This window comes from Parasteatoda tepidariorum, chromosome 7 (genome assembly GCF_982258835.1).
Source record: "Parasteatoda tepidariorum strain Cologne lab strain chromosome 7, Ptep-v5.0, whole genome shotgun sequence".
In the NCBI taxonomy this organism is placed as follows: Eukaryota; Metazoa; Arthropoda; class Arachnida; order Araneae; family Theridiidae; genus Parasteatoda; species Parasteatoda tepidariorum.
In genome coordinates this window covers 15,289,895-15,302,613 of record NC_141761.1, presented here as the reverse complement: position 1 = coordinate 15,302,613, position 12,719 = coordinate 15,289,895, and the positions used below count along the sequence as shown (strand labels likewise).

Genomic DNA, 12,719 nt, shown 5'->3' with positions numbered 1-12,719 from the left:
TCAAATAGAGCTGTAAGTTAGAAATTATTACCGATGTTATCTTTAAAATATGTGAAAAACTGAATTGCTTATAGTAAAACAATGACTAAGGTTTAACTAAAGAGAAAATACCATTTTGTTTTTTGCTCATCCCTATTTAATGAATGAATCAATATTTGAAATAAAACTGCATTAACATCAAGTGTCCTCCACTACATGTTCAAAAGAAATAGAATTATTTGAACAAGAGTGTGAACTAATAGTAGGAATTAAAAAAAGAAAATTATTCCTACAAAACTTACCATTAATGTAATAGTTATTCAGATATTGGACGGCTGCCATCAGTATTCAATGCACGGATTCCCCACAGCTGTTGCATTCCGTTCACCTGATGAAAAATAAAACCATGAATAAAATTCAAAACAAAAGAAACACACTCAATACCAGGTGAAATGGAAATACTAATACACAGGAGTGATAAAATTTTATGTGCAAAAAATCGATATCAATTCATATGTCATCCATGTTTCGTATGCACAGGGTATCTGCTACATTTTATATTTTCAAATTCATGACTAATTCCAAGAACTTTTCATGACTTAACGAAGTTACTATTTTCTCCGACAAAAACAGAATAATAAATTTAAAAGGCATTATAATAACATTAATTGAAATGATAGGTATAACCAAAACTGTTATACTCAGCATCTTCATATATTGATTTGAAATTTTAAAAAACAGAGTAAAGAAAGAGTTGAAGCAATAAAATAGCTGAGCAAATAATTTTTTCTTCTTTTTTTCTGCAGAATTATATTCTAAAGATACTTTTTATGTTCATCGGAAAGAAAAGAAATATTCCTGATTTTTCTGTTCTCATTTCAGAATATAAAAAAATTGCCAATGACTGGTTTGCTTCAACTAAATTTTTTATTGATAAAGCAAAAATAAATAAATAATAATAATTCTGAAATCACAGAAGTTTAAAAGATACTTGCTTCACTCTAGAAACGATGTTTTTTCTTTAATTTTTTGAAAGAACACCATAATTTTTAAAGAACATGATAAAAATATTTTATATTTTAATAAAATATGACCCTGAGTGGGGATTTTGTTACAAATTCAGAACATCATGAAATTGGGGGGGGGGGGGATTCCATTTTAAAAATAAAATTCTTCAGTGACCTAAATCCATGACTTGAATGATCCATGATGATTTTTTGATTTTTTTTTAAAAATTAAAATAGTCATAATCATGACAAATTTCGTTCAATACCGAAATTCATGACTTTCCAGGGGCACAAATACCCTGTATGTAACATATTTTTTTTAATAAAAATAAGATTTATAATTAAATTACCTACCAACGAAGAATGTTAAACTTTTATAGTAATCAATTTAAGAAAAATCTTACTTTTTACAAGAATCTGGAAGTTGGATTTTTAAAATTGTGTAAATAAGAACCACAATATTGGATTTTAAAATCGTGTGAAAATGAATAGCAAATTAATTTAAAAAAAGTGTAAAAAACAAGTTGTGAAATTGTATTTTAAAAACACGTAAATACGAATCGCAATGTGTAGCTTTTAAATAACGTAAAAATACAAAAATCAATAATTGATATAACAAGCGTGTGAATACAAATCGAAATATGAAATTTCAAAAACATGTGAATACAAATAGCAAAAAAAAATTTTACGAAATTCGTAAATACAAATTGTGACATTTGATTTTTTAGATATTGGATTAATTCTGCGTAATAAATTATTGGATTAATTCTGCATTAAAATTTTTTTTGAACCAGCATAAAAGTGCTTTTGTATTAACCTCGTGATATTTAACTGTAAAAGTAAATTTATAAAATATTTAAACGCAAGCTCAATTATGATGTAATTGTATTTCTTGTAAATATCAAATTTTGAAATATGGTTTCAATAATATGAGCTCATTTCAAAAATTTTCATATAGTGGGACAATTTTTTCACCAAGAAATTTTAGTTGTCAAAAGTTGCTATTAGTTTAAATAAAATATCTAAAATACGGAATTTCCTAAACTCTAAAGAAATCATGATTTCTGAGATAATACAGCAATATTTTCGAGTTTAGATGTTTTTGTAAGTGAAATATGTGATAATATCAGAATATAATTAGCGGCAGAAGATGGAGTGTCATAGGAAGCGGTTGCTAAATGTGCTAGACTACTAAGTTGTTGCAAAAGATTTAAAGCCATCATGCTAGTAGACTCAGGTGGCAACTGAGGCATCTTGAAAACAAAAAGAAAGTGTCTTAATACATTCATATTTACAGTTTGTTTACTTTTCAAAAATATACATCACCAATAAAATAAACATGATAAATTTTATTCATCATTTACAGCAGGGTTAGCAAATCCCAAATCAAATAAAACTGAACTTTCATTATTTAAATTTAGATTCTCTTCAGAAATTTTCTTTTCGTACACAAATCAAAGCTTTGATGAAACATGTCGATAAAGCTTCATATTATTTAAAAAAAATAATAGAATTACTACAGACTAGACACTGAAGAAATAAAATCTTAGCAGCTATATTCAAGATTAATACTTTAAATTAATTTGTAAAGACTAAGACCAAATTTGTCAGTTGGATATCAAATAAATAATAAATAAATTTAAATCAAACAACTAAATATTTTACTTACAGCTAGTAAAAAGAGATAATTTAAATGTTTGTCATTTTCTTCTACATTTAGTACTTTGTACAAATAACAATACTTCTATGCAGTTTTTAAATTAAGTATTTTTTAGCATAAAAGTTGGATAACTAAATTTAAGTCAATTTTATATAATTATTCTGTTACATAACATATTTCTTATAAGTAATTATGCTTATTTAGAAAAGAAATTATTTAAAAAAAAAATTCCTTTTTTTCCCCTTATATATTTCTGATAAGATGGAAGATACTCTGCAAAAAAATAAGCCATGGAAAATGAAATAAAAATTATGATGCAAAATGTGTAACACTTCCCTAATGATTCCCTATTTGCATTGGCCCACATAAAAACATGTAATTAGTGAATGATCCGCAAGTCAAGTACGAAGATTATGGTACTGATCTATAAATAGAATATCACAAGAAGCCCATTAGCTTGCCAGTGACGAAGACGATAGCACTTCTCCATTGTGGAAATTAACAAGAGAAATAAAATTTTCAATCACTTTTTCAGGGAATTTTTTATTTTTTTGACTATGTTCAGTTTCCGTAACCAGCGAAAATTCGAGAGATTTTTCAACTTCATATCAGAGGATGGAAACGAACCCTGAAATTGAAAATTTTTAGCGAAATGCAGTAGAGTTGCACATGAGAGGCGAAGAATCCTTCCCACTGAATACAGCTCTATATATGAAAATGCGAACCTGCAAGTATTTCATCAAACACGTAAAGCATTTTCATACGGACATACGGTACAACAAAATAGATTAGAGGAAAATGAAATCTGAAAACGGGAACATTTTGGAAATGGGAAAATTAAGCACTTTTTTAAAACACCCAATGAAAAAGCTTCCTTAAAGGCTTTACAAAAATAAAAATTTGAAATTAAGCACCGTTTGGCACTTTTTAAGAACGCTATTAAACTTAGTTAACATTACAATAGTATGACAATGTTACTTCTTGCAGTAGTACTAACCATCTCTACGCAACAAAGGTGTTATAACATACCTTTTCAAGGAGAGCATGCTTAAACAAAGAAATATTCATAGCATGTTGATCTTTTCTTCTTGCCTGATTGAGAAGCCAACCAAAAAGTTCATCTGCACACTCTGTATCTTGAGCTAAACACTGCCATAATATATCAACTTGTTCATGATTTAATTCTAGAAATGAATATACATAAAAAATAATTATAACATTTTTTAATCATTGAATTTATAGAATTATGTATCATAATTTAAACTTAGTGTGGTCACCTAATAAAATATGTGCTATTCCTATATTTGAGTCCTTTAGCGAACAATTAAGACACATGCAAATAATAAATTTTATTTAATCCCATGCAAAGAAAACATAAGTAACGACCCCCGGGGCAGAATTGCGGAGACATTGTCGCACAATGTTACAGATTTTTGCAGAAAGATTTCTCCTTTGAGAAGGGAAAATGTTCGGTTTTTCTTTTGCATCAGAGAGGAAAGAAATAATCATGATTTTTCTATTCTCATTTGAGATTTTAAAAAAAAAAAATTGGTAACTGGCTTTAGCTGAAATTTCAAATTAATAATGTAAAATAAAAAATTCAGAAATCACGAAAGTTTAAAAGATAGTTCCGTCTAGAAATGATGTTCTTCCATTTTTTTTTCTTTTAAAGAGCAACCATATTTTACTTACACTTATTTGGGTATGTCTTTTTTAAAGAGTCTTATTTAAGTCATCTTTATTTTGGGAGTTCTGCACGGATTCTAATATTTTTAATTTATATACGAATTTTAATTTATATACGAATTTTAATTTATATACGAATTTTAATTTATTTACGAATTTTATATGTGCAATGATTTCCAAACTTTGAAATTGCATTATATGCCAACAAAATTTGAGAATATCGCCAACAATTTTAGAATTAAAAAATACTACTTTCACAATTTAAAATTTTTTTTACATTTTATTCTATACTTTCTTCCATAAACAAAGTTTCTGCTACTTTAAATTCGTAATTGTTATAATTTAAAGTATTAGTGCTAGGGAAGTTTGTTGCAGAAAGCACAAAAAAAATCTCTAACAGGGGTAATAACTGAACAAACAAGATAAATAAATAAAAAAAATTATTTAACATAAGATTGAAAAAGAAAATTTTTACTATGTCAACACCTTTGTTCTAAACTAGTAGCATAAATTGAATCTAAAGAATTTAAAATTATGAGTGATTTAACTAAGACAAGAAAGGAAATTTACTTTTTGTCACTATGTGAAACATCAAAACTTTCACTTATACCTTACATGATCATGATATAATAACTAGTTTTGGACAAAGAACTCTCTTTTTTTTAAATTACATTAGCCACCATAAAAAAGATCAAGAGATTTTTCAGTTCAATTTCAGAGGGTGGAAAATGAAATATGAAATTGAGAATATCTAGCAAAATGCAGCAGAGTTGCACATGAGAGTTTAAGAATCTCATCGAATCCAGTTCAGCAGAAATATTTAATCAAACATGTATCATGATTAGCGCTATCATACGTTACAGACCGACGGTATGGCGAAATGGATTGCGGTTGAATGAATTGTGAAAACGTTGAATAGAATAATGTGAAAACCACGTGTTTGCATAATACAGAGCAAATATCGACATGGTAAAGAAAAAAAAATTCTCATTTTTGAAAAGGGAAAATAAGCAAAAACACCCCATGAAAAAAAGCCCCTTTAAGGACATTTAAAAAACGAAAATAAGCATCTTTTAATAATGCTATGCACCATGAAGAAGAAAAAGAAAAATAACTAACACCAATAGCCCATGACAGAAGATCATTAGAGAGAGTAGAATTAAAGATTATTAGAAAACTAAAATGTTAAAGGTACTCTAAAATGATACATGAAATCAACGATGCTTATCATACTTATTGCTCAGTACTTCACTTATTGCTCAGATAACTGACCCAAATGGTTTCACTAGATTTTTGTCTTCACTTTTTTTGACTAACAGGACCATTTAGTGCTGTAAAATTTGATGCGAAGGAAACACCTAAAAGTTCTGATTTTCATACTTTTCAGGAAAATAATTAGTTAATTTAAATTTCAGAAGGTAAATTAGGTCAATTGATACTTACGAAATATTTCAGGAGAACCAGCTGTAGAGAACACATTTGTAAGAAAATGCAAGTGAACCTGAATTGCATCCTTATGAGAATACCTATGCATAAAGAGTAAAAAAATCCATATCACATATAAAACACTAACATATATATATATTGATAAAAAAACAGATGAAAATGTTTCTTTGTATTAACAATGAACTGAAATACAGTGAAGTACAATATCCGATACAACAATAACTCCCTCTATTACGATAATGTTTAGTGGTCCCGACAAACTTGCATATGAATTAATGTTATCCTCCTCTCAATATTACGATATTCTCTGGAGCAATAAACCCCTGTAATTTTTTTTCTCCAAACTTTAACCTTACTATTTATTATTGGTTGTCAAATAATGTAAAAAATCTTATTAAATCATCTTTTGCTATTTTTCCTGACAAGAGAAGACTCACTGCTGACCACCACAATAGCTTTCTTTCTTAGAATTGCCTCACTTATCTCTTAAGAAATCACAGAAGTAACATTCTTATCTGATTTCATTTCCTTCATGTTAAAAGCTGTGGGGCACCATTCACAAATGAAAATCATTTTGGTATTCTGGACTCAAGGCATACTTTGTTGGTTGATTTAACAGTAAAAAAATAATAATCAAACAAAAATATCAGACTATTTTCAACAAAAACGGTTTTCAAGTATGTTTACGATCTTATTTTCTGAATTTATTTCAAATGTTTTTAATATTTAACCATAATTAACACTCTGCAAATTAATTTTTTATAATATATAAAAATATTTATAGTTAGTATATATAACATTAAAAAAAGTCTTATTGTGTCCCTAAAGTACGCAGGCCCTCAATATAACAATATATCTCTCAACAACAATATATTTATTTGATCCCCAAAATATTGTTGGGATTATTGTACAAAGGTTTTACAGTATCAAGCGAGTGAGCTGTCGCAAGTATGAAGGCTTAAAGGCACACGATTACATATTTGTGAATGAAATTTCTTTTCTCTCCAGAGAAACAATTAACTTGCTACACAAACTGAGCTATAAACTTTGGAGAAATAAAAAGCAATCAATTCATGTAAATAAATTGTTCTATTGACTTTTTTTTTAATTCTGTTAAAATGTTACGTGGGTTCAATAATAATTAAGAGCTATATTTTAATTTCAGAGATACTTCATTAACTCAGGAGAGATGCATCCTACTAAAGATCAGCCTTAAAATAATGGAACATAAAATGTTGAAATTTCTAAATTGTGTTTAAAGGGAAATTCAAGGAATTATTTGTTTCAAGCATGATTTTCAATGCATACAAATTAAATCATAATATACATAAATCAGTAAATGATATGTTTATGATGAATCAAGAAGTTTCACAGAATGCATATGTCTCATATTTACATTCTAATATGAAAATGTTATACATGTGTAGATTAGTTTTACAGTTATTTCAAGTTAAGGTTTTTTCCAGTTGGTTAGTTATTTTATCACAAGCAAAAGAATGGTGATTTTTCACAACCATGTACTACTCATGCCTAAAGTTGAGCAACGTCTGTTTTACCTTAAAATAGTTTCGGTGAAATTAAAAATTTTTATTTAAAGGGCAAACTAATTGCAGCAAAACTGTTATGTCTAAAGACAAAAGGATCTTGCTAAAGTTTGAATTAGCTTTGGAGTAATTAAAGTTTAAAATATTTATTTTCTCACTATTTTTCATAATGATGTTTTTGTATAATAAATAAAAGCTTAACTAATAACTCTGTGACAGCGAGTCACAGTTTTTTTTATTAAAATCACAAGTCTTATTTAGAATCTTTATCCAAATTTGTTAATTTCTGATACCATTTAAGTATTTCCTGATCCATTCCTGTAGTTGCTGATCCCATTCTTCTCGCCCCTTAATGCGCTAGCACAATGAAGACATCCTCCCCAAGAAATTCCTTTCACATTCCTTAGCCCTGCCCTTTCTCGGAAAACAGCTGTTTGCGGTTTCTTTTCATCGTCCATGAGGATTCGACGAGTGTTAGTTTGTCACAACCGTAACGCTGGTAAAATAATAGAGATAATATCTCAACTTTTTGAAAATAGGTAATTTAACTTTAACTTTGAGCAAGAAGATAAAAATGAGAGCACGGAAGGAGCGCATTAATTTTATAATAATAGTCTGATGTTGATCATTTACGTCGCACTAGTGCTGCACAAAAGACTATTTGCGGCGGTCTGGGAAACATCCCTTGAGGTTTGATCCGTAGAGGGGATGGCCCCCCCCGCTTCGGTAGCCCGGTTACCTGCAACCGAAGTCGAGCACTTTATCACAGAACAGTTTAACGAAGACCAATACCGAACACCCTTGGTCCCTACGCAGACTGACCCAAGTGGTCACCCATCCGCACACTGACCGCAGCCAGTGATGCTTGACTTCGGTGATCTGCTAGGAACCGTGTCTTAACGACCAGTCCCCTTTGGGACAATAATATTCAGAAAACTTTTGAATCGTAAGGCATATAGTTTTTTTGTATCATTTTAAAGTATCTAATTCCACATGGAAAATACAAATTTGAGCGAAATTGGTTGATTAGTTCCTGAGAAATCGAGTTTTATAAGTACGACTTTTTTAAAATTTAATTTCTCAGGATTAATCGATTTTGCTGAAATTTTGCATTTTGTCATGTTTAAAACTTACAATGTTTTGTAATCCAATTTATATGCGAACAAATAACTTGTTTTCATAAATATATTCACTAACATAATACATAAATAGCTAAAATGACAGTTAGAGATGGAGTACTGAAAGTTTTTGAAAGCCGCCAAAAATGTTTGCCCCAGGGCCCCGAGGAGTGAAGTTACGGCACTGTCTCCTGCTCCAGCTACCCACTAGTACCAATATTTTTGACGCTGTGCCTCTTGTACTAATAGTAAGATGTTCTGCTAAAGAGTTTTAAAAATCTTCAATAAAAAAAAAAATGTTGGGCCAGAATTGGATTCCTTTATTTATACTGATGGATTGCTTTTCTAGGTGAAAGATAACGTGATGGAGAAGAAGAGGTATGTCTCTTTTGTAAAATGTATTCTTCTCTTGAATTTTAAAATTGATTTTCTTCTGGGTTGCAAATTGCAGCACAACGCTAAAAATGTACACCTATATCGTTTTACCCGGTCATTATTCCTTTTTTTATTGTTTTTATCAGTTGTCTTTTAATTACTTATTAATACCCAGCAGTTACCAAACTCACATTTATTTTTCCTCAGAGGATTAACATGGGCAAACAGGCCGCTTAATAAATTGAATTAAGTGATCTGTTAAGCTGTCTAATTAAATTAAAAATTGCATTATTTTAGTTAGTTGTAACTTAAGGCAGTCAATTAATTTAGGAATCCTTAATGTTAGTATTACTTTTCTTGAGACTTAATGCTAAGTAAAAAATTTTTGCATCATTTACCCGAAGCAAAAAATAATTTTTGATGTATTTATTATTTTCTGTTACTTTATTTAAAAATACCGGAAAATTTTTTCACTGTAGAGTATACAAATTTTTATGTTACTTCAAAGAATGTAATTTTACATGGTGCGGAATTTGGAAAATACGACATTAGGACAAAATCGGTTGATTTGTTCTTGAGAAAACAAATTTGAAACATAAAATTCTTTGAAAATTTGATAACAGTATAAATGTAATGATTCTAGTAGGGAAACAGAAAATGGCCAAAAAATTGAGATAAAATATTTTATAAGAAAGATAAAACTGTAAAAAAAACGTTGAGTCTTCATATGTTGTTAATTCTTAAAATCAAGTTTGCTTCAAAGAAATTGAATAAATGCACCAACATATAAAAATTTATTTATACTTATTATGTGTTTCATAAATTTCTTATCCAATCTTTTAAAGAGAATGTAAGAATAGTAACAAATTTTTTTGTAATAAGAGAAACGAGGAATTTTTCGCTTAAAAAATAATGTGTTTGCATTTTTAACTTTTTCATGACTGTAATTTAATAAGTTAACCTTTCTTTCTTGATATTATCTACAATAAGATCTTATTATATAGTTCAGATTCCTCATTGCATAAAACTATTAAAATTCATCAGGTTTTCTAGCACAAATATGAATGTTTGTTCATTGTTATTCAGGGTGCATAGCCAAATCTCTCAACAAAAAATAACCACATTTAAATTACTTTTTAAGCACTCAAAAAATATTTGCAAGCACTATATACATTAACAAAATGCAAAGACTTTACATGATCATGATAAAATAATTACTTTTCTTCATTATATTAGCAACCATAAAAAATTTGAGAGATTTTTTGGTACGATTTCAGAGGGTGGAAAATGAAGCCTGAAAGGGAGAATATCTAGCAAAATGCAGCAAATTTGCACATGAGAGTACAAGATGGTAAGCCAAAATGGTTTGTGATTGAATGAATTGTGAAAAAGTTTAACACTAGAAAGACTGAAACTTAGTATATACTTATAGTGCCCAAAAGCAGTCAAAGTAACTGCATTGTGAAAGAATAACTAGTGTGTATAGAAATTTGTTTAAAATTAATTTTAAATATTTTTTTTAATATTATTTACAGTTATATAACAAGTTATTAGTAAATATTAACACTAGAAAAATTATATGTTGTACAAAAAGTCACAAAATTCTAAGAAATTGTATCATTATATACATCATTGTTTTTTTAATTGAAATAAAAAAGCAGTCAAAATTATTTCCCTGGGCGATCTAGTGTTAATAGAACAATGTGAAAACCACACTTTTGCACAATACGCAGCGAAAATTGACATGGTAAAGAAAAAAAGTATTTTTGAAAAGGGAAAATTAAGCATTCTTAAAAAACACCCCATGGAAAAAAGCACCTTCAAGGGCTTTTAAAATATGAAAATAAGCACTTTTTAAAAATGCTACAGGCCATGTTATTCAACTAAAAAAAAATTTATTCAATTTGAAATAAAACAGTCATTAGTAAAAACAAATCGATGTGCAACACAACAATACAAGTAACCATAAAATTGCCGAAACTGATTTCTCAGACTCTGAGTTCATTTTGTTAGAATTGTGAACGTAGAGAGAGGGAGACTGTGGGGATATTTAGAATAGAGTATAAAAAATACACCAAAGTATAAAACCTGGGTAAAATAAACAAACAAAGCAAGTACACCTACATTCCTTTCTTTTCATTATTATAATAACAAATTGTTAAACTGACTTACATTGGGTTTTTATTATTATGCCTATTTGAAGTATAAGTCATGAGATTGTTGAAAAAGTGCTTCAGCATTTTATGTTCTTTCTCTGCCCACCTAAAGAAAACAAAATTTGATTAAAGTTTTGAAGTTCGAAATACAGAAATTGGAAAACACAGTGGTTAAACTTATTTCTTAAATCAATCAAAATTTTTCATATATTAAAGAACAAAAAGTCAAATAAAAATAGTGCAAAGTTACCAAGTCAGGGTTTCCACTCAAATCTGAAAAAAAAAATTCCTTGTGTTTTCCATGTACATACTATTCACAATATATTAAGAGGAAACAAGAATTACTGCGCTCTGTGTGAGATATATTTGGCTAACTATATTTATTAGCTTTAATCGCTAGAAAAACAGCTGAACATAATGTTATAGTAAATTAAATAGTTTAGTATAGCTGAAATATCATGGTTTAATGTCCCATAGATTACGCTTTGAGTGGTCACCATTTTTTAAAAGACAAAAATAAAAAACAAAATTCCCTGCATTTTCCCTGTTATTTTAGGTGATTTTTAAATTCCCTGTATTTTGCAGGTTGTCTCTGCTCTCCCTGTGGAGTGGCAACCCTGCAAGTACAATTTAAAGGTGATTGTCATCCACAACCAACATTAACTATACCTGTATTGACTGATGACATAAGGCATCTATATGCCGGAATGCATGCGCGTTTGCTTGCATTCAAAATTTTGGTGGTTACATCGGTTATTAATGTACCACTATTTCATATTTAAAATGGTTTTTCTCTCGATTGCCTAAACTTGTGATCTTGAAACTTGGATAAATTAAATGTTACTATGACAAACGCATTGCCATAATTTCATTACTCTACAAAATAATTTTTCTCTGTGCAGATATTTTTTTTACATCAGTGTATATACACCCTTGTGCAAATTAATTGAAACAAAATTTTTTTTTCGTGTTTTTTAAAGAAGATGTTTTGGGGTTGTTTCGGTTACAATGGGGTTGGACCTTTGCAGCCTATTGACGGTATGATGCGTTCTGAGCAGTACATTACTATTCTGGGTAAAAACGTTGTTCCAGAGTTGAAGAAACGATACCCTGATGGAACAGGGATTTAGCTCCTTGCCATACGTCCAAAATTGTCAAGAAATTCATGTCTGAGAATCAAATTGAGACATTGGAATGGCCAGGGAACTCTCCGGATATCAACCCCATTGAGAATTTCTGGGCCATATGCATAAATGGCCTATTAAATATGGACTGTACAACTATGGAGAAGCTAATCACGGCGTTAATTTATGTGTGGTACAAGGACACAAATATTATAAATGACTGTAAAAAATTAGTGAAATCCATGCCGAATCGTGTCCAAATGTTAATAAAGTGTCGTGGAGATCATATTATGTACTAAAAATTTTTGAGTTTGTATAAATTTAAATAAAATAGCATTTTCTCTTAGTTTTCTGAATTTATTGAGTTTGTTTCAATTAATTTGCACAAGGGTGTACATATACTTCTTTACATACAGCTGTAAATATGTTCTTTTTTCTACCTGATTTCCATTTTTTAATCTCTAGTACAGCATCCAAGATTTCTTTTAATTAGAAAAGGCTTTATAACATTTTATTTGTGCAATATAAGAGCAACTTTTTAAACTATTGCTTTATTTTATTTTGGATATTTTTTAACATTGTATAACGGCACACCCTAATACTTAAAGGCAAATTTTTATGTCT

General features: G+C 29.1%; 1 protein-coding gene across 1 annotated transcript in view; it reads right to left on the bottom strand.

Moving 5' to 3' along the window:
- Positions 1–295: 295 nt before the first annotated feature.
- LOC147806898 (ubiquitin carboxyl-terminal hydrolase 34-like) overlaps positions 296–12,719 on the bottom strand; it is a 22,247-nt gene continuing 9,823 nt past the window's right edge. Inside the window, exons 4-8 of the mRNA XM_087168626.1 lie at positions 10,988–11,077; positions 5,776–5,858; positions 3,676–3,830; positions 2,063–2,239; positions 296–367 (exon numbers count right to left, since the gene is read on the bottom strand). Of these exons, the coding sequence (XP_087024752.1) occupies positions 296–367; positions 2,063–2,239; positions 3,676–3,830; positions 5,776–5,858; positions 10,988–11,077 (577 nt within the window). The remainder of the gene's footprint in view (positions 368–2,062; positions 2,240–3,675; positions 3,831–5,775; positions 5,859–10,987; positions 11,078–12,719) is intronic.